General features: G+C 38.3%; 1 protein-coding gene across 1 annotated transcript in view; it reads right to left on the bottom strand.

The window, feature by feature from the left end:
* ABCA12 (ATP binding cassette subfamily A member 12) overlaps nucleotides 1-22,946 on the bottom strand; it is a 183,908-nt gene that overhangs the window by 26,550 nt on the left and 134,412 nt on the right. Inside the window, exons 29-38 of the mRNA XM_062201848.1 lie at nucleotides 21,044-21,262; nucleotides 18,904-19,100; nucleotides 17,917-18,077; nucleotides 14,785-15,021; nucleotides 13,952-14,102; nucleotides 10,790-11,042; nucleotides 10,113-10,199; nucleotides 9,290-9,383; nucleotides 2,666-2,793; nucleotides 1,049-1,136 (exon numbers count right to left, since the gene is read on the bottom strand). Of these exons, the coding sequence (XP_062057832.1) occupies nucleotides 1,049-1,136; nucleotides 2,666-2,793; nucleotides 9,290-9,383; nucleotides 10,113-10,199; nucleotides 10,790-11,042; nucleotides 13,952-14,102; nucleotides 14,785-15,021; nucleotides 17,917-18,077; nucleotides 18,904-19,100; nucleotides 21,044-21,262 (1,615 nt within the window). The remainder of the gene's footprint in view (nucleotides 1-1,048; nucleotides 1,137-2,665; nucleotides 2,794-9,289; nucleotides 9,384-10,112; nucleotides 10,200-10,789; nucleotides 11,043-13,951; nucleotides 14,103-14,784; nucleotides 15,022-17,916; nucleotides 18,078-18,903; nucleotides 19,101-21,043; nucleotides 21,263-22,946) is intronic.

A 22,946-nucleotide genomic window follows, 5' to 3' on the forward strand; every position in this document is an offset into this window, starting at 1 on the left:
CTTCAAAAAGTTCTTGGAAAATAATATGTTATGAAAAAATTAATCAGGGATTTAAAAAATTGTACCAAATAAACATCTTTTTAAAAAAGATTTATTTATTTACTTGAAAGGCAGAGTTAGAGGGCAAGGGTAAAGATATTCCATCTGCTAGTTCATTCCCAAATGGCTGCAACAGCCAGAACTGGGCTGAACCAAAGCCAGGAGCCAGGAGATTCCTTTAGGTCTCCCATGTGGGTGCAGGGGCCCAAGTACTTGGGCCATCCTCCACTGCTTTCCCAGGCACATTAGCATGGAGCTGGATCAGAAGTAGAGTATTTGGGACTTGAACTGGCTTTACCCACTATGCCACAGCATCAGCTCCAAAATTTATCTTTTAATTCCAATTTCCATAAACTTCTTGAAGTCTCCTCATGCATTTCCATTCTCTAATAAGTTATGGAATATGCAAAAGGAAAAGAAAAGTGCATAAAACATAAATGTATGATATAACAAAAAATTTTGAAGGGCAGACCCATTGAACCATCACCCAAGTTGAGAAATAAAAAGTTCCAGCCTCTAAAATATCCTCTCCCTGAGCCTCTGGTCCTTCCAAATGATAGTTCTCTCCCTTTCCCTTATCCAATATGGGTGAGTTTTGCCTAATTTTGAAGCCTGTAGTAAATGCAACTGTAATCTATGTATTCCTTTATGTCATTTCTTTTGCTTATTAATAATATTTTTGGTATTTTGCTTAAAATATTAATATGAATTCTTTGCTGAGAGTTTGGATTACTATGAAATGATTTCTTTCTTCAACTGCATATGGGTGTTTGGAGTTGTGTTTCTGGCTATTATATGAGATGTCATTAGGTACAGTTTTGTACACATATGCTGATGCTACGTATACTTGTTCTATAGGGTATACACAATGGATTGAAATCACTGTACTATGTGGTATGCAAAATGTCAAAGTGATCATACCCTTTTTTTAGTACCTTGTGAAAATGCTTAAACACATCAATTTCATACTCTCACTTGTATGACATCCAGGAGGAACATCATAATTTACCTTGGCAAGTGTTCTATTGGCAGGAACCGCTGTTATATCAAAACGAAGGTCTGTAGTCAAAGGCAGCCCAAAACTCCAACCTCCGTATCTAAATAGAGAAACAAAATTTATATTTGTACTAATGGAAAAAAATCTTCATAAGTTGATCAAAACATCTGACTAGCAATTCAACCTGTTTCTTTCCATTGAGAACACATTTACAATATGAAATAAATTTTTATGCCTGAAAAATATTTTATGTTTTTATTGACTCCCTTTGTCATATAGGAGCGGGAGTTGGGAGGGTTGCGGGTGGGAGGGAAGTTATGGGGGGGAAAAAGCCATTGTAATCCATAAGCTGTACTTTGAAAATTTATATTTACTAAAAAGTTTTTTTAAAAATGTACATGGTATCTAGAGGTGAAAAGTTCTAACCATTTGCACAGATCCAATGATCAACCTGAAATTGAGCAACATGTAATCTAACCAATTGTTCCATCTTAACTGATCCCTGTATTAGCACAAAAATCTTTCTATTTCAGTGCTTTGATGTCATTTTTGGTTGAAAAATACTAAGTAACAACAGTTCTTATTTTCTTCAAAATGGTGCTGTTTCTGCTATGCCCCAAACCCCCCCCCCCCCCCAGCTTGTCCCTTAGTGCTATACTTTTTTTCTTCCTGGATATTTGAAGGGTAATTTGATCTACTTAGCCACTATCATTTCATAGTATCCTAAAACCAAAATGGTTTTAAAATCCAAGCAGTAATATTAAGAATAGATTAATTTACATTTCCACTAAATTAGGATTGAGTCAAATAAATAATGGTGCCATCACCTAGAATGATCTTGTGACCACTGCCCTAATAGGATGCTGTAGAGATTTGTGTTTTGACATGCAAATTACATCATGTTATATCGTTTAGGATTTTTAAGGCAAGTTTTATTTTGTTTATAATAAACCCATTTTGTTGAAAATATATCCATATATATCAATGACTAGAATGTTTCTGCAAACATATACACCAAAATATCAATGGTGGTTACAGTTGGGTACAGAAATAATACTTTTTCTTTCTTTTGTCTTACCTGTACTTTTTAATTATTTTGCAGTGAATATTAATCATTTATGTAAATTGAGAAACAGGAGAGAAGAAATGGAGGAAAGGAGAAAACAGGAATGATTTTAAGCTTTATGAACTTATAGCCATGGTAAACACTCAGGTGGCATTGGTACACATCTGTGGCCTTGCTATACCTGAGAACATTCTGTTTATTAACAGATATTGCACGCTGAATTTAGAAATATTTCTACTTGAACTAAGGTCAATTGTCACCAATAGCATGATTTATAATCCTTTGAGCTAGTAAATTCTGTCCATAATTTCTCGACTCAAGAAAAAAAAATGTACAAATTTAACAATACTTTTTCCCAGTACTGAAAAAAAACAATGCTTTTCAGTTGCAATGAATCTTCATTTAGTCATTATATAAATTTCAATATCCAAGATTGTTTAGGTAAAACTAAGAATTTAACCATGTACATAATCAATAGAAATCTGCACTTTTTTTGTGTCAAGTTTAGAAGTCATATACCATTAAGTTAGAAAATGAAGTGCATTTGAAACAGAGTGCTTTACCTTTTTTGGACAAACTCATTTGCAGTTGATATAAGATAATTTTCCATGCGGTGCCCGGTGAGGTTATAAATTACTTGAGAAGAATAAGTTCTTCTATGAGGTGGAGAATAATTAAATTGAGGACATTCCTGGAAAATAAAGTTAAAAATTAAGTTCTGTCTGGATAAGACTGTGCAAGTTAAGTAAACAATGTCAAGGAGTTTCAGTCTCTTGATCTGTCTATTTCTGCAACCAGTAGGGTGTGATAAGACTGTAAAGAGCTTTGACTCTAAAGAGCTTCAAAAAAGAAGTCATCTTGCCTATGACAAAACAATACAAGTAATTATCATGTTGTATATATACATGTGTTTGGAACTCAGAGACAAAAAGAACCCAAGTTAGTGTGTATGATAGTTCTTTCACTGTGCTGACAAGCTTAATATTTTTGGAGAATAACATTAACAATTAAGATGACTCAAAATTCCCTCCATAATTCAAGCAGAGGGAGAAAAACATGTTTACCCCCTGAATGAGAAGAACATTAGCAGAGGGTGGGCATTTGGTGCAGCAGTCAAACTCCTTTTAGGACACTTGCATCTCATGTCAGTGTCTGTGTTCCAGTCCCAATTCTGCTTCTGCTTCCTGCTAATGTGTATACTGGGAGGTTGGAGGTGATGGCTTAAGTCCCTAGGTCCCTGACTTCCATGTGGGAACCCCTGATGTTGTTTTTTGCTGCTTGCTTTGGCCTGGCCAAGTTCTAGTTGATACACGTATAATAAACCAGCAGATATAAGATCTCTCTCTCTCTCGATCTCTCTCTCTCTCTCTCTCCCCATCTCCCCCCACTACCAGCCTTTGAAATAAAGAATAAGGGGCTGGCACTGTGGTGCAGTGGTTTAATGCCTTGGCCTGAAGCACTGGCAATCTAAATGGGCACCAGTTCAAGACCCGGCTGCTCTAGTTCTCTGCTATGGCCTAGGAAAGCAGTAGAAGATGGCCCAAGTCCTTGGGCCCCTGAACCCACATGGGAGACCTGGAAGAAGCTCCTGGCTCCTGGCTTCAGATCGGTGCAGCTCCGGCCATTGCAGCCAATTGGAGAGTGAACTAGCGGATGGAAGACCTCTCTCTCTCTCTCTGCCTCTCCTCTCTCTGTGTAACTCTGACTTTCAAATAGATAAGTAGACTGGATAAAGACATTATGGGATATGTACTCTATAGAATACTATACAGCAGTAAAAAAAAAAAATGAAATCCGGTCATTTGCAACAAAATGGAGGAATCTGGAAAACATCATCCTGAGTGAAATAAGCCAGTCCCAAAGGGACAAATATCATGTGTTCCCCTGATCAGTGATATCTAACTGAGCACCTAAAAAGAAACCTGTTGAAGTGAAATAGACACTATGACTGTCCTGACTGTCGAGGGACAACTTACTACTTTATTCCTTTTAGTATTTTTTTGTTCTACTTAATACCGTTGGTTGAACTCTTCAATTAACACACAATTATTCTTAGGTGTTTAAATTTAACTGAAAAGTGATCCCCGTTAAATATAAGAGTGGGAATAATAGAGGGAGGAGATGTATAGTTCGGCACATGGCACATGCTCAATAGGACTTACCCCTAATGGGAGAGTTAGAAACATGCCAAGGGATTCAAATTTAATCCCATCAAGGTGGCGTGTACCAATACTATCTCACTAGTCCAAGTGATCAGTTTTAGTTCATAATTGATGCTAATGATAGGATTAAGAGTCAAGGAAATCACATAAACAAGACTAATGTCTGCTAATACTAACTGATAGAGTTAAAAAGGAGAGAAGAATCCAACATGGGAACAGGATACACAGCAGACACATAGAATGGCAGATGTCCTAAACAGCACTCTGGCCTCAGAATCAGCCCTTAAGGCATTCTGATCTGGCTAAAAAGCCCATGAGAGTATTTCAGGCGTGGAAAGCCAAGACATTCTGGTAAAAAAAAAAAACAAAAACAATGACCTAAATGAAAGATCTCTGTGAGTGAGATCCCAGTGGAAAGAATGGGCCATCAAAGAAGGAGGTACCTTTCTCTGAAGGGAGGAGAGAAATTCCATTTTGACTATGGCCTTGTCTAAATATTATTGGAGTTGGCAAACTCAAGAGGCTTCCATAACCTTGGCAGCTCATGACAAGAGCCTCAGATGATTACTGACATCATAAATAAGAGTGTCAATTGTTAAATCAACAACAGGATTCACTGTGCACATACTCCCCATGTAGGATCTCTGTCCTTAATGTGTTGTACTATATGAATTAATGGTATAATTAGTACTCAAACAGTATTTTACACTTTGTGTTTCTGTATGGGTGCAAACTGTTGAAATCTTTACTTAGTATATGCTAAATTGATCTTCTGTGTATAAAGATAATTGAAAATGAATCTTGGCCAGCGCCGTGGCTCAACAGGCTAATCCTCCACCTAGCGGCGCTGGCACACTGGGTTCTAGTCCCAGTCGGGGCGCTGGATTCTGTCCCGGTTGCCCCTCTTCCAGGCCAGCTCTCTGCTATGGCCTGGGAGTGCAGTGGAGGAAGGCCCAAGTGCTTGGGCCCTGCACCCCATGGGAGACCAGGAGAAGCACCTGGCTCCTGCCTTCAGATCAACGCGGTTTGCTGGCTGGAGCGTGCCGGCCGCGGTGGCCATTGGAGAGTGAACCAACGGCAAAAAAAGGAAAACCTTTCTCTCTCTCTGTCTCTCACTGTCCACTCTGCCTGTCAAAAAAAAAAAAGAGAAAGAAAGAAAATGAATCTCGATGTGAATGGGATGGGAGAGGAAGTGGGAGATGAGATGGTTGTGGGTGGGCGGGAGGTTATGGGTTGGAAAAAGCTGCTGTAATTCAAAAGTTGTACATTGGAAATTCAAATTTATTAAATAAAAGTTAAAAAAAGAAATAAAGAATAAAAATAAACAAGAACAGCAGTGGATAGAATGCTCAGATATATTAGTTTTAGGTACCTAACATAGAAGTCAAAACTCAATTATATATATTAGTGTATATGTGTGTGTGTTTAAAGGCACTCCAAAAAGTTCATGGAAATGGAGTAAAAAATTAAGTTTATTTTGGTGCAAAATCATTTTAGAATCCATACTTTTTTTTACAATAGGCATTTCCAAGAACTTTTTTGAAGTCCTCCTTTGTGCACATGTATATGTATTATTTATACTTATATATGTGTGTGTGTATATATATATATATATATATATTCTCTTTTTGTTTATAGAAAGTTGCAAAGATAGTGGAGAAAGTTCCTATATACACTTTACCTAGGTTCCTCCATTGTTCAATTTTGCATTGCCATGTATAATTGTTTCAAGCTTGGTTTTGACCACTTGTTTTTATGCTTTCTGCACTTTCTGACAGTCTTTATCTCAGTGTAGCTTCCCATGTTTCATTGACATGAAGTTAATTTGAGAGGAATCTAACATTTACTCAGCTTTTCCTTTTATCCCTTCACACTGTGTCCCTGTGAGGCTAACACCAGCTGTGCATCCTGAAAACATAAAGTTGCAGGTTGCTCTGAAAAATCAATGCTGAATTTCATCATATATCAGGTTATATCACCTTAAAGATCACAGTCCATAATGGCACTGACTTAATAAGTAATTAAAGGAAGCTATTTATATGTATACAGTACAATCATTTAAAAAGATTTATTTATTTAAATGGTAGAGTGTCAAAAAGAGGGATAGACAGAGAAAAACAGAGAAAGAGATCTTCTATCCACTACCCAAAGGGATGCAACAGCTATGGTTCAGACTGCAGGGCCAGTCCAAATCTAGGTGTCTGGAACTCCTTCTGGACCTCCCATGTGAGTGGCAGGAGCCCAAGTACTTGGACCTTATTCTGCTTTCCCAAGCAATTTAGCAGGGAGCTGGGTGGGAAGTGGAGCAGATAGGACTTCAACTGGTACTCGGATATGGGATGCCAGCCTCACAGGTGGTAGCTTAACCTACTGTGCCCCTATAGTGTAATTTTGTTAAACTTAACTTTTTATTAAATAATGTTACACATAGAGAAAAGCACATGTTTTATAAATGTACTGCTTGATTAATTTTAACAAACTAAACACACCTATGTAACCGAGAACCATGTCAGGAAACAGGACAAAACCAGCACCCTAGAAGCACCCTCATCACACTCCAGTCACTATCACCCTCAAAGTAACAAGCACAGATAAGGCCTGTCTGTTTGCATATTTTTATGATGGAATAATATAGTATGTCTGGTTCTTTTCACTCATTATATTTTTGAGAATCTTCCATAGGATGTGTATAGGTGTAGATCATTTTGCTGTAGATATTTTTTTTAAAATTATTTGACTTGTAGAGTTATAGACAGTGAAAGAGAGAGACAGAGAGAAAGGTCTTCCTTCCATTGGTTCACTCCCCAAATGGCCACTATAGCTGGCACTGAGCCGATCCGAAGCCAGGAGTCAGATGCTTCCTCCTGGTCTCCCATGCGGGTGCAGGGCCCAAGCACTTCGGCCATCCTGCACTGCCCTCCCAGGCCACATCAGAGAGCTGGTACTGGAACCTGGCGCCCATATGGGCTGCTGGCGCTGTAGGCGGAGGATTCAAGTGAGCCATGGCACTGGCCCCTGTAGATATATTTCATTGTGGAAATTTATTACACTGATTTCTCTGTTGTACTGTTAGTGAGCATTTGAGGAACTATTACAAAGAGGCATGCTCTGAATATCTAATATTTATATGTCTCAGTGAAATTATTCAATTTCTTTTTTTTTTTAAATTATCTGAAAGGTGAAGAGGCAGAGGGAGACAGAGAGACAGAAACAGACACACACATATACACACACACACAAACACACACAAAGAATTCTTCCATCCACTGGTTCCCTCCACAAATGGACACAACAGCCAGGTCTAGCCCAGGTACAACCAAGAGCCAGAACTCCATCACAATTTTCCACATGGGTGGCAGGAGCCCAAGCATTTGACCCATCTTTCACTGCCTTCCCAGGCACATTAGGAGAAAGCGGTATCTGAAGTAAAGCAGCTAGTATTTGAAGCAGGACTCCAACATGCGAAAATGGCATTGCAAATAGTGCTATAACCAGCTGCACCACAATGCCAGACTCAAAACTGTTCACATTTCTGATGGGAATATAATAGAAGTGGAATTGCAGATACCCTAGTGTATGCATGTTTTCAGCACTACTACATAGATATTGCCAAGAAGTTTTAACATCTATTAAATCCCCATGAGTGCAGTAAGAGCGTTCTGGCTGCTGCTCATATTTGTCAACACTTTCTTTTTCAGTTTAACCATTTTGGTCAAGTATGGAGTGGTATTGTTTTGAGGCTTTAATTTGTATTTCCCTAATGCCTTTTCCCTGACACTTTTCGAGTAGTTATTGATCAACTGCATGTGACACTGTGAAGTGTCTCTTCATGTATTTTGTTACATTTTCTCTTTTTATTATTGATTTGTAGAAATTATTTTATATATTCTGGAAATGAGTCACTTATTCTACAGTAGAAATATCACCTTCCACTCTGAATTTCCTTTTTACTCTGTTAATTGTATCTCTTGATGCACATAAAATATATTTTTTTCTGTTGGAAAACTTAAGACTTTAACTACAGAGTAAGTCTGGTGTATAGAGCATCAGTTATGCAAAGTGACCTTATTGTTATTAAGCAACTAGAAATAAAGTGGCACAATAGGCTAAAAAATTTAAAATCAAATGGGCTTTTTTGATTAAGCAAAATTACTCAAATTCCAATTTTAAATACTGTTAGTTACCTTTTATTGTGAACTAAAGAAAATATATAAGAATTTCAGAAACTAGCTTATTAGATGAAGAATTTAAAAAATGTAAAAACTTAATACTCTGTAAGACCAATTTTTTAACATGTAAGGATTCCAGAAGATCCTTGTTGGATCCTTGGTCTTACTAGTTAATGCTATTCTAAAGCATTGTGCCAAGACAATTCAGGTTACAACCGTATGTCACTTTGAAGAGAATGTTGCTAGATTCCTTCTCTATGAGAAAGTAAGTTAACAGTGTAGAGACTCTTAGAAACTAATAATGACCTTTCTCCTCAACCATCTTTAACTTCCTTAGTAAATTTGGTTCTGTTAGAAGTCTGGGGAACAAATACACTTAGAAAACTAAGGTCTGTATCTATAGAATATAGACAGAGTAAGAGCTTTGTACTGTTTCTTCTAGGAAATGATTTTTCCTGCAGCTTGAAGGCACATGGGGTTCTGTTCTAGATAGACACATGACTGCCTTCCCTGCTGCCTGTCCACTGGCAGTCCTACTGAATTCTCAGATATGTCAGTTTTGGTGGCATTTTGTTGGGTGATACATACAATTTTCTGGGTAGAACTAAACTTATAATAGAAATTCATTTTCAGTTGATTTCCACAAAGGACAGCATAGAATTATCTACCTTTAGAAATTTGTTGCGAGTTGGATTTAAAGTCAGTATTTTTGGGTTGCTGTGGTCCATATCTCTGAGCTACTAGCTTCCATAAAATGGAATTATAAGCAAGTCTTCCATAACCTTGATAGATCTTTCAAGTTTCTATATTCATTGCCTTATTTTTCCTAATTCACTGAAACCAAATTCCATCTCACCTGGACATTTTTTGAGCAGGAGCAAACACCAAAATTAGTGATAGGTTCTCCACTGGTGTTCCATTTCCCCAGACTCTCTCTCTTTAAACATTGCCTGAAAATAAAAAGGATATTGAAGTGAGGTATGTCCTCATGTTTATAAAGGAGCAAGTACTTGGTATTAAATTCAGGTCCACAGTCCTAGATACAATTTGCTGATTTTTCATAATTTGAATAGACATTATACTACCATTTCCAAGTATTTGACATTTTGTAGTGGGGAGTTGAGGGACAGCTTTATTAATTAAATAGTGTTGAGAGCAATGCTCATTGAACTGTGGCAGGGTGGGGGCTTTGGTCCCCTTTATCTGCTGTGTTCATTCTTTCTTCTGACAGAAAGGGTAGACTTTAGCATAATAATACACCAAAGTCAGGTTTATTTGTGTTATATACGCTTAAAAGTTTGAATAAGCAACACTGTATAGTGAAAAACTTGAGAATTGTGGTCAGAAGACTTGGATCTCAGCTTTAGCCATACAACTTATTATTTGGATTTCTTTAGATAAATGTCTTAATCCTATGAGCCTCAGTTTCTTGGTAAAATGGAATTAATGTTACACAGCATTGTAATTATTAAATGAAAGTATACATACAAAAGCTGTACAAATTATAACACATCTAGTGTTTATTATTACAGTATCGCATAGTCATACAATGAACTAAAGGAAACAGATAAAACAATTTCTGTCAGGAAATTACCCTCTTTCAGCCAATAATGAACACAAACTCTCCCACACACATAAGTCACGATGTTGAAAATGAAAGAAGAGCAAGAGCCACTCACAGATCACTGGTATTCAGACACAGATTGTCAATGCCAGGAAAATTCCACATGGCTGAGACCAATGCATTTGTGCTTGGGTGAGAATTCCTGCAATATTATAAGGCAGAAACAAATTCATACTTCTTCTACTAGTCTCCTTTAGTAAACTGTTTCTCATGAGTCATTTGTAGGAATGAAAGGTGTTGTCTACAGAACTGTTTTCTAAATTAGACTCTATTTCGGGAAAGTATCACAAGAAGAAAAGTTGCAGTCTCCATTTTGCTGTCTTGTTATTCTCCTAATTGCCACATGCATTAGGGATCACCTACTGTATATATAACATCAGATTATACAGAATTCTGACATTGCTAATTCAGTATTTGTGAGACCAATCAAGAGCTATTTGCTATACATTGTACTAGATTGGGAAGCTACATCTAACCTGGCTTTCTTGATCAAAGTCACACAACATTAAAAATAAGTATCTACTATATTTTTAGACAAATGCAAAAAGTCAAAGTCATTTGTTGGTGATAAAAGTAACAGTAAAAGTAAAAGTAAGTCAAACTGTCCATTCCCTGAGCAGAATTAGGTACTGTGGCTCCTACAGTATTTATTAATCAATATTTGGTCAGGTACAAGCCACACCTCACTAAACGGTTTGAAGATAAAGTTTCAGTTAATGGAAAGAAACTTACGCATAGAAGGCTGTCTGATCCGAGGTACCATAGAGAGAGGGGGAGATCTGGATCTCTGGATAATCGTTGCTGGAATTTCTCAGAGTACCAAGGCCCATAGCAGTGGTTACAAAGACAATAGGGAGGATAACCTGTGCGATAAGACCTTTCCAGTTCCTGCGCGTATGGTGGAACCTCTTGATGAGGATGGCCATTATCTTTTTCAGTAGCAGCCCCACACCATCCAACCTTTCTCCACTCGTCAGGATTTTGTCTGGTTCAGAAAAAGAGATCTGATATGGTTCTGGGTATCTTGGTATATCAAATAATAAAGTAACTCCAAAAACAGCAGATAGATAATGTGGTATGGTAGGAAAAGCTTCTATTTTGAAGAACTTGACAGGAGGCTCAACAGTTCGTTTGTCAGCCTTCAGCCTGGCCCATGACTTAGGACCACAATAACCATCCCCTAAAGATGCTTTGAAAATTCCCATTCTCTGAGTACAATGTATACATAGTAATTTTTCATGTAAAAATTAGATATCTAGAATTTTTAAAATAAATATTAAACTTCAAAGACTCAATGAAGACTCAATATGTACTGCTAATTACTAATACTCAAAAAAATTCCTATCAAGAGATTGAATTCAAATCAGATACATAGAAATTAAACTGAATAGAAACCAATCTAGTCTAAGAACTCATTTCTATTGTGAGTGACTCAGTGATTTTAAGTCTAATCCGCTTTGATTCTTGTGGTGGTTACCTGGCACCTGGTAATAAGGAAGTCACTAGTGATGAGAAAGTCCCTAACCCTAAGGAAAGCACTGGTAATGGGAAAGTCCTTGGCAATAAGGAAGTCACCAGTGATGGAGAAGACCCTCTTGGTGGGAAAGACCCTTGCTAACAGCAATCTGCCTCATATACATATGATAATAGATCTGTATTGCAGCAGCAGCCAGCCAGTCCTTCGCTGTCCAGCAAAAATGCTACTACCTTGCAGTGTGTTAAATAAATCTAACACTGCTCACTCTTATCTGACTGCTCTGGTGAATTCTTCTACCACCCATGACATTGATCTCAATCGGTTGCTTCCTACAACAATTCTAACATTGAGTCCAATGAATTCACCATAAGTGAAAGGGAAAATAAATCCCCTCCTATAAAATCTAATTTTAGCTTAAACACCAATTCCTTACATTATGTTTAGAAATTTTGAATAAATATATGACCTTTCTAAACTCCATTTTTATCTTTAGAATCATAAAAAATTCACAGGAAAAAATGTGTGCCCCTATTATCATGCTAACTTTGAAATGCTCTTTAGGTGCCAAAAATAATTCCATGGCTTCTTGGAGTCAAAGCAGATGTGAAGAACATACCCCACTGCTTCCTCAACAGAGCTCTGATGGCTAATAATTTCAGCAACTCTTTCTAAAAGTAGGTTCAATTTTAGCATTCTCTCCAAAGCCTGCCATCAACACACCTTCCCATGTGATAAGACGACAGTATTCATCAACTCTGTGTATATTTTTAATTTTCCATCACAAATTATGCAGCACAAAAATCATGATCTTCATTTAGCTGATAAGGAGAAATACAAAGCTGCTTAATTTAAAATGGATTCCAATTAAACAGAGTGAACAAGTTTTAATGCAAACGCATATCACTGCAAAAGGGAATCATAGAAGGAGCTGAATATTTTGAGTTAATTGGTATGCTTTTCTGTTTCTCCAGAAATTACATGTGGATGACTTACAGGTGTATCAAATGGAGTAAATGTGCTTTCTCAAAGATAATGTCAATGAGGGGAACATTTTGACTGAAGAATGGTTTCAAATTTTGAGATAAATGGAGAAGCAAACACATAGCATTTGCTTCCTGAGGCAGATGACCACTTCCAAATCAAAGTCCTCAATTCTACAGACTCTGCAGTTTCATTTCCCAAAGGGTGATAAATAAGGAATATGGCAGAGAACAAATGAGTCCCGAAGTTCAGAGTTATACAAAGATCAGCGATGATTTTATCTGTGTTCTAGAGATAGATAAAGTTTAATTAAGAGATCTGTTCCTGGCTGAGCCTCCACCTGCAGTGCCAACATCCCATACAGGCACTGGTTCATGTCCCTGATGCTCCTCCTCTGCTCCAGCTCTCTGCTAAAGCCTGAGAAAGCAGTGGAAGATGGCCCAAGTGCTTGGGCCCCTGCACCAACATGGGAGACCTGGAAAAAGCTCCTGGCTCCTGGCTTTGGATTAGCTCAAATCCAGCCATTGCAGCCATTTGGGGAGTGAACCAGTGAATGGAAGACCTTTCTCTGTCTCTCCCTCTCTCTGTCTGTAACTCTACCTCTCAAATGAATAAATACAATCTTTGAAAAAAGAGAGATCTGTTCCTAGAGATTGTCTTTCCCAACTGAAGCAAATTATTGAAATGACCACATGATAATTCATGTATCACTTTACTATATGCTGTCTTAAGTAGTATATTCAGAGGTATAAATTGACTGTCAAAAGAGGGAAAATATTAATACATTGTTATTTTCAAAATAGTCCAGTCTCTCAAAGTCATTTCAAAATACATGAGTTTTAAAAAGATATTCTATGAGAGGAATTGGAAAATGCGAAGCTATTACAGATTTTTAGCCACTAAGTCCAACTTAATTAACCCAGAGAAGCTACTCCAAAAGCATTTGCTTAGCACTTGAATGATTCAGAGTAGAAGATTAGACATATTTTCCAGTGAGGTACCAAAACAGTAATGACTGGATCTGTTTTTACTTTTTTGACAACTGTTGACTTCATTGATCAGCTCTAATAACAGGGAGTGAATTACCTTATAAGACAACCATGTCCATTGATGGATAGCACAAATAACAAGAATTATTTTAATTTTTAATTGTAGTGAATTTCATCACAAAAATGGTTTCTGATAGGCAGAAGGAGTACTCACCACCATCCTATCAAAGCAAGTTATTCAACATTCTCCAGAGTACTTTAAAATAGAGCTTTCAGGTTGGTTTAATGCATATTTTATATAACAAAAAAGGAAACATATAGTACCTTAGTTTTTTTTTTAAATTAGAGTGATATTTTAAGACTTTTTTTAAAAATCCATTGGTACTGCAATTTTAACATTTATGTCATTCATGGAAATTAAGTAAAGTATCTACTTTAGATTTATACCATCTCGGTCTGTGAAATTGCTGCTGCTCAGAGATAAATCATCAGGAGTCGAGATGCCATTTGCACTGGAATTCCCAATTTTCCTTTGTGTTAAGTGCTCCAGACTCATATTAGTAGTTTTTTGTGAGTCTTTAGTTAAGTTCAGAAAAACCTAGGAAGAGAAGCCAGATCACTTCATTAGCATAAAAATTGCATGCCACTGCTAATTTCTAAACCTGATTTTTATTTTGAACTTTTAGCATTTTTTTTTTTTTTTTGACAGGCAGAGTGAGCAGTGAGAGACAGGGAGAAAGGTCTTCCTTTACCGTTGGTTCACCGTCCAGTGGCCGCTGCGGCCACCGCGCTGCGACCGGCACACCGCGCTGATCCGAAGCCAGGAGCCAGGTGCTTCTCCTGGTCTCCCATGAGGGTGCAGGGCCCAAGCACTTGGGCCATCCTCCACTGCACTCCCGGGCCACAGCAGAGAGCTGGCCTGGAAGAGGGGCAACCGGGACAGACTCCGGCGCTCCGACCGGGACTAGAACCCGGTGTGCCAGCACCACAGGCGGAGGATTAGCCTATTGAGCCGCGGCGCTGGCCTTGAACTTTTATCATTTTTATTACAACAACTATTTCCCAGCTACCTTTTGGTGACTATATGTTTTTTCTAGTTGTTACAACATTTTGCTCTCAGAAGTCAGACTTACATAAAAATGGTATTGAGCTCATTTTAACTTTTTCTGATTCTATGAAACTTTTAAATTATTTGTTTTACTTGTTTAAACTACACATATTCATTCTAAGTCTAAAGCAAGTTGTATCAACTCTAAGGGAAAAAAATTGTCCAAGTGTACCTCTTCCACGGTGGTATCTGAAATGCCATAGCACCCTATGTTGAGGGTACCCATATCCTTGTCCAGTGCTCTTAGGAGTGACAAGTAGGCTCCTGAGACTTTAGTGCTGAATGGAGGGAGCACATAAACCAGCTCTCCCCCAATATCCTCTTTGAGGTAGGCTTCTGGGAGATGTGATCGGATCATCGCAGTCACGGCCATTGTGTCACAGACTGTACTTGTGCTGAGATTTGGACTCTAGAGACAAAAACAGAAATTAAACACTCCCTTCTTTATCCTGTGGTGCCCAAGGGCCCTAGGTAGAGAAAGTGAATTCTTTATGTCACTCCTGACCTGAGTCAGATAACACATTTCTCTTCCAGTGGCTCCTTGACCTGCTCAGGGTCTCTACAGTGTTCTATAAGGCACTGTTCTGCCAGCTCCATTCTCCTACTCCTCTCCCTTCTCCAATATCACTTCCCACCATATTTCCTCTCTCTAGCCCTGCTCCAGTGACAACAGTCTCTTTATTGCTAGAATTCTTCGGGTCGGGGCCTTTGTAGGCTCTGTTACTTTGCCCCACATGCTTACTCTCTCAAAGGCCCCAGTTCATTGCTGAACTGTTATTTTATCAGACACCTTTCTTATTACTCTGCTTAAAAATTGCACCATACAGTATTCCCTATATTTTCTTTCCTGCTCTATTTCTATCCATAGCAGAAAAATGCTAAACAATTTACTGGGTAGTAAGTATTAATGCATCAAATAATTTATGTATTGATTGCATCATCTGAATTCCTCATATTCCATGAGAATATAAACTTCCTGAAGTCAAGAGTTTTAGTACTATCAGTTCACTGTTTTATCCTCAGTGCCTAGGACAGTGTTTAGGCATATAATAAGGGAAATATTTGCTTAACAATCACATTTTTGTAATAGTTAATGGATATAATAATGAACTACTTTTATATTGTTGAAATTATATCAGGATGATTAGCTATGAAATGGTGGTGATCAAAAATCTCTTTGGGGCATATACATCTTGCATGATATTGTGATACCATGTTCTCTTAGGTGCTGTAGGAATCCCTGGTCAGCATCTTTATTTTTCCAAGGATATAAAAGCATTATGGACCTGTATGAATTAGTCTCCACACTGTCATTTGAGGCATGTTGCTCAAAAAGTGAATATAGGACTTCACATTTTCTTCATTTGCTTTAGTGAGGCAGAACATTTAACTATGTTTAAAGTGTTATTTATTTGAGAGGCAGAGTTACAGACAGAGAGAGGGGGACAGAGAGTGAGAGGGAGAGAGGGAGGTCTTCCATCCTCTGGTTCACTCTCCAAATGGCTGCAGTGGCCAGAATTGGACCAAACTGAAGCCAGGAGCCAAGAGTCTCTCACATGGGGTGCACAGGCCCAAGCATTTTGGTCATCTTCCACTGCTTTTCCAGCCCATTAGCAGAGAGCTGGATCAGAAATGGATCAGCCAGTACTCAAACTGGCAATCATATGGGATTCTGGTGCCACTGTTGCTTAATCTACTATGCCACAGTGCCAGCTCCAGAGCTTTCAATTTTTAGCCTGACAAACTAAAATGTTAGGGAAGCCAGAAGGCTGATTCATCATCAGTAATCATAAGATAGAGATCACTTTGTACCTAGCACATTGGCTTTCAATGTGCTGTCCCCAGACCAGCAGCGTCAGCATCACCTGGGAACTCTAGAAATGTACCAGAGGGGGCTAGCATTGTGGCATAACGGGAAAAAAAGCCACTGCCTGCAGCACCATCCCATTTGGTCACCAGTTCAAATCCCAACTGCTCCATTTCTGATCCAGCTCCCTGCTTGTGGCCTGAGAAACGCAGCAGAAGATGGTCCAAGTGTTTGGGTCCCTGTAGGAGATTTGAAAGAAACTCCTGGCTTTGGCCTGGCCCAGCCTGGGCCATTGCAGCCATCTGGGGAATGAACCATAGATGGAAGACCTCTCTCTCTCTCTCTCTCTCTCCTTCCCACCCCACCCCTTGCTCCCTCACTCTCTCCTTCTCCCTCTAACCCTAACTCTGACTTTCAAATAAGTAAATACTTTTTTTAAAAAAGAAATGTAGCAGATTCTTTATTTTTAAATATTTTAAAAATTTACTCCCACCTCCAAAGAAACCTTGTATTTAAGGAATACAAACTTCATGCACTTAGTAAGTACAACTTTAGGAATATAGTGATTCTTCCCACCATACCCGCCCTCTCACCCACTCTTTTATCCCTTCTCCTCCTCCCTCTCCCATTCCCAGTCCCATTCTCCACTAAGACCTATTTTCAATTAACTTTATACACAGAAGACAACTCTATACTAAATAAAGATTTCAACAATTTTCTCAGGGGAAAAAAAAAAACTGTTCTTCAATAGTCGAGACAAGGGCTGTTCAAAGTCATTGCATCTTGAAGTTAATTTCACTTTTTTTTTTTTTAGAAACTTAATTAACTTTAAAGAAGCACCCAAGAATGATACCTCTTTTGCAAGCAGTTAGGCATAATTATAACACAACTCTTTGAGGACAGAGGTCCTGCATGGGAAGTTAGTGCACAGTGACTCCTGTTGTTAATTTAACAGCTAACACTCTTATGTATGACATCAGTGACCACCCGAGGCCCTTGACATGAGCTGCCTAGGCTATGGAAGCCTTTTGAATCCACAAATTCCATCAGTATTTAGACAAGGCCATATGCAAAGTGGAAGTTCTCTCCTCCCTTCAGAGAAAAGTACCTCCTTCTTTGATGAGCACTTCTTTCCACTGGGTCTCGCCCACCAAGGTCCTTCATGTAGGACATTTTATTGCCACAATGTCTTGGCTTTCCATGCCTGAAATGCTTTCGTGGGCTTTTTAGCCAGACCAGAATGCCTTATGGGCTGATTCTGGTAGCAGATTCTGAAGTCCATAACAGACCTATTAAAGCAGACACTCTTGGGGTAGGGTTGGAAATCTGGGTTTTAACCAAGACCTCCAGTATTCTAAAGTTTGTTCAGATTCAGATCCACTGAGCCAGCATATTAGTTAACTTTAGTGATGAATAAAATTGTATATACTCTGCCTCTGTTTCATTTATACATTAACTTATGACCCCACCATAGGGTATATTTCCTGGGCTACTAACCTTCTTCTTAGTGAGTGTGAGATGATAGCCATCCCCAAAGGCTTCCTTGAGATAAAAAGGGGACCCACAGCACCTGAGCCCACCCTGCTCCAGGAAGGCAATGCGGTCACTCAGCACTTCAGCCTCATCCAGGTGGTGTGTCGACAGAATGATTGTTCTGGCTTGAAAATACACATGAGAAAAAAAGAGAGAATGAAGGTTGAAGATAACATTTCCAAGATACTTAGAATTATCTTGAGTTATCCTGTGACAAATGAGTCACATTTTATGAGTTAACTTAAAAAGCTAAATGACCAGAAGGAATGTCCAAAATGATCAAAGAGAAATCCAAAAGGGGTATTCTTAAATATCTGAGCGCGTTTTTCATACAAGTTGGCAGCAAGTAAGGATTTATCAGGTTATGTGGATAAATGCCCGTCATTTCCTATGTGGACACTGGAACTCTTCCCATTCTGTCAGGGTTTTGCTCCTGTGGCTTCATGGCTTCATGTTGCTTGCTCTCTCTCTCTCTCTCCACCCCACTTCCCTTTCTCCCTCTCGCCCTCTCTCTTTCTTCACCATGGAAAAGCAGTAATTTTAAAGGCTTTTTGAATATTCCTCTCTGATTAATCCACTCCACTCTGATTACTCCTTTGCTTCACATCCTGTTAGCACTTATTTAGTCTGTTTTCAGTTTATTTTCATTTGTGTATGTTTGGTATCTCTAATTAGATTCTCAGCTCATCTAGTCAGACTTTGGAACTTCTGTTGGATTTGCATACTATTAAAAAGCCCAGTTAAGTGCCCAACTCACAGTGGGCACTAAGTAGATATTAACTAATTGACCCAGAAATTTAGCTGAGAGAGGAGAAACCTTAGGGGAAAAAAGAACCAATCTTATATCTCTTTAAAAGGATATTATAAACAGAAAAGGCTTTAGCTTGCTTTTGCATATCCCAGAGGACAGAGTTATGACTGTTGAGTGAAGTTCTGAGAAGGTACTCATACCAGTTTTGTTTTTACATATAACATCCCATATACTTCGGCGAGAACATGGATCAACTCCAGTGGATGGTTCATCCAAAATCACTACCCTCGATCCACCGATGAGAGCTATGGATATAGATAACTTCCTCTTCATTCCTCCCGACAGTGTTCCAACTCTTTTGTGACGATGGCTGTATAGTCCAGTATCTTTTAAAGTCCTTCAAAAATACAGTATAATTGTTATTTTCTTCTTTTTACAGGTAGACTATCTGAATATTTGGAAAATACAACATGTACCCTAAATAATAAATATTCACCAAGCCACTATTATGTGCTCAGTAGGTACAACTAAAAATTCATAATGTAGTTTTCTGCTGTTTATCATTTAGTTGGAGATACAGAATTAATACTCAGGAAAAAGACAAGGGAATTTTTAGTTCATTCATTTGACAAACATTTATAGAGTATTTTCCTATTTTGTGCAAGGCCTATTTTGTGCTAGGGAAAAAATGAGCAAAGAAAGCTCCTAACCATATGGAGATTATGTTCTGGTCTGTGTGTGCATCAGAAGGGATGTAGGGGGAAGTCCAGTCAATAAACATATTCTCAACTAAGTCTATAATATGCCAGATAGAAATAAGTACAACAGAACAAAATGGATAAAGCATGGTATTTGAGATGAGGAATGCCTGGGGCATGCTATTTTAGGCATATACTTAATATATGGCATTCATCTCAAAGAAAATAGCACTTGGGCAAAGACCAGGCAAGTGTTCATGTGAACAGGAGTAAGTCAAGTGGCTGTCTGGGGAAGGGTGCTGTAGTTAAAGGGAAGAATAAATACAAAACTCTTGCACTGGAGCAAGCATAACAGAGCCAAATGTATAACTAGACCAGTGTGTGGGGAAGGGGAAGTGAAATAAATCAGATCAGAAGTAAGACTGGGGACAGGTGACATAGAAACTTATAGGCCTTGATAAGAACTTTTGAGTACTACAATTAGTATGGAAAGAAACCATTGAATTTTTTAAAGATTTATTTTTTTGAAAGAGTTACAGACAATGGGGGTTGGAGGGTAAAGGGAGAGAGACAAAGAGGGAGGAAGGGAGAGGGGGAGGGAGAAGGAGAGGGAGAAGGAGAGGGAGAGGGAGAGAGAGAAAGAATATTCCATTTGCTAATTTACTCCCCAGATAGCCACAATGGCTGGGGTTGGACCAGGCAGAAGCCAGGATCCAGGAGCTTCATCCCGGCCTTCCACATGAATAGCAGGAGCCCAAACATTTGGGTCATTTTCTACTGCTTTTCCCAGGCCATTAGCAGGGAGCTTGATTAGAACTGGAGGAACTGGGACATGAACTGGTGCCCCTATGGGAGTCCAGCCTTGCTGGTGGTGGCTTAACCTGCTATGCCACAACACCAGCCCCAACCATTGAAGGATTTGAACCTAAGAATGACGTGGTATGATGTGCAGTTCAAAAGGATCATCCTATATGCTCTTTGAAGAACAGATTACATGAGGGAAGTATAGAAATTGGGAATCTAGTTAGGGGGCCTGGACCTGTGTAATAGGCATAGAGAATAGAAACCAAGGATTTGAGACAATATGGGAACCAGAGAGGAACAAAGTTAAACTAGTTTAATATAACTGGCTGGTTAGGATAATGACCCTAGACGTATTGAGAAGTCCCTTAGTAATCATGAGGCTTGGTTCTAGGAACTCTCAAACATAACAAAATCTGCAGATGCCAAAATATCTTATATAAAATACTATAGAATTTACATATAACCACACATTCTCCCATACTCTCTAATTCAACTCTATATTACTTATGATACCTTGCACTACATACATACTGTGTAAATAGTTATTATGCTGTGTTATTTAGGAAATAAGGACAAGACTAAAAGGTCTATACATGCTCAGTACAGTCACATTTTTTTCCAAATACTTTTAATATGTGCTTAGTTAAATCCTAGGATGCCAAAGCCACAGATAAAGAGGGTCAACTGTAAAAGTACAGAGAATTAGAAACACTAAAAAGCAGTTGATTATTTTGTGATAAACAATTTCCAATTGGTGTTACTAAGAGATGACCAACTAAGACACAGGTCTTTGAAAAGAAGATTAGCAGCCCGTGTTCTCATGCCTGTCATAACTCACCTTTTCACTTCCTCGTGGAGCTGCTTTCTCGTCCAGAGAGGAACTTTGATGGAGCCATACAGGAGAAGGTGTTCCTTGGTAGTGAGGTAGCTGAACAAGACATCGTGCTGCATACAGACCCCCATGTTCTTCCGAACAGTGTCTAGGTCTGTTTTGATATCTTTTCCATACACAAAGATGGTACCAGCACTGGCTCCGAATAGCCCAGTTAACATAGAGCTGGAAATGGATAAATGATAAACTAGGTATGAACCAAGCATATAAATTAGATATTATGAATAAATGTTTCTCAATAATAAGCAAAATAATGTTATAATATATCTCCTTAGGCCATGTCAAGCTATAGAAAAAATGGAATTAAAAGAGAATGAAAAATTAAAACCATATTCAAGCTTGTAATTATTTAAAGTTACATCAGCACTGCATGATGTTTTAATGGTTGTGGCTGTGGTAATAATGACAAAAATGGTTAGGATTTTTAAGTCCATTCTCACCTTGAACAAAATCATGTACTTCCAAGCATCTCATAGTATCTATGAGTGGACAACATTCACATTTCTATCTTTGGCTGAGACCTCATCACCCAATTCCAGGATTGTTTTTTACATCCAACATGTACTTTTCTGTGAGATGTCATACAGCAGCTTCTAACTTGGCATATTTAAAACAGAGCTCATTATCTTTACCCTCAAATCCACACCCTCACTGATCTTACCTCTTTTCCAAATGATAAATTCATGTATTTGTTACACAGCCTGGAATCTACAAGTCAATTTTGTACCCTTTTTCTGTAATAGCCTCTTAACTCTATCCACATCTGTCCACTTGCACATCCACTACATACCACCATCATCAATTGGCTAACTCATCACTGTAGGTTCCTAACTCTACTTCTCACATGCTCCATGGTCATCTCTGTTTACTTTTGTTACACTATGATTAGTGCATTCTCACATAGATAATACTCCATCATCTTTCAGATGCTTGGTAAAATTGGATATTTAATATTCATCTCTTCCACTATAAGGTAAGCTCCAGGAGACCAGGGAAAGGACCTGTTTCTCAGCACTCTGTCTCAGAACCTAACCAGTGTTCTGCAATTAAAACTTGTGGTTGAAATTAAAAGTCACTATGAAATTTTCCCATAAAACACATTAAAATACCAATAACATACTTCATTCTTTATATTAAAGGTTTAGATTCAGAACAACAAAATGGAGCATTCTCAGCTAAAATTACAGCCTCTTCAGAAACTTTTCAATCCCTTTTCTAGCCTCTTACTGCCTATTAAGCATTGTGTTCTCACTAGAAAGACAACTCTGGCTTTAAATAGGTCTTTCAAATAAGAGAGGCTGTGTTCTCTCTCTTCATGACCTTCCTTTGTCTTCCCTTATTTGTAAAAAAAAAAAAATTAATTCCAGTGTTTTGGCAGGCATTATGCTTACTCACAATAACACTAAATAGGATATGCAGTAACTGACACTTTTTCTCATCTGAGGGCCAGAGCACCAACAGCATCTAAGAGCTGATTCAGCAGTTAGGTGAGTGTGAAGCACTGGAGGCAAATTAGACACACACACACACACACACACGATCCAAAGAATGTCACTTTAAAAATATTTGAATCTCCTCTCCATTCTAATGTAGGAAAATGCTACTGAAATGAAGAATGACAAAGAAAAGCCCCATGTACCACTCCTGGCCTTTCTTATCTGATAGCTGTTGATTTTTTTGTTTCCTTATGAATCAAGAGAGGATTTCCTATGTTGGAGCAACTGTGGGTGAATGTATCTATACCAGGATATGCAAACTCAAACTTATATATGGATCAGGATCAAAATTCAAATAAATGAAATAAACTAGTGAAGGCCAGGGATAAACCATAAAGCAGATATTCTTTGTA

Source organism: Lepus europaeus, chromosome 1 (genome assembly GCF_033115175.1).
Source record: "Lepus europaeus isolate LE1 chromosome 1, mLepTim1.pri, whole genome shotgun sequence".
Classification (NCBI taxonomy): Eukaryota; Metazoa; Chordata; class Mammalia; order Lagomorpha; family Leporidae; genus Lepus; species Lepus europaeus.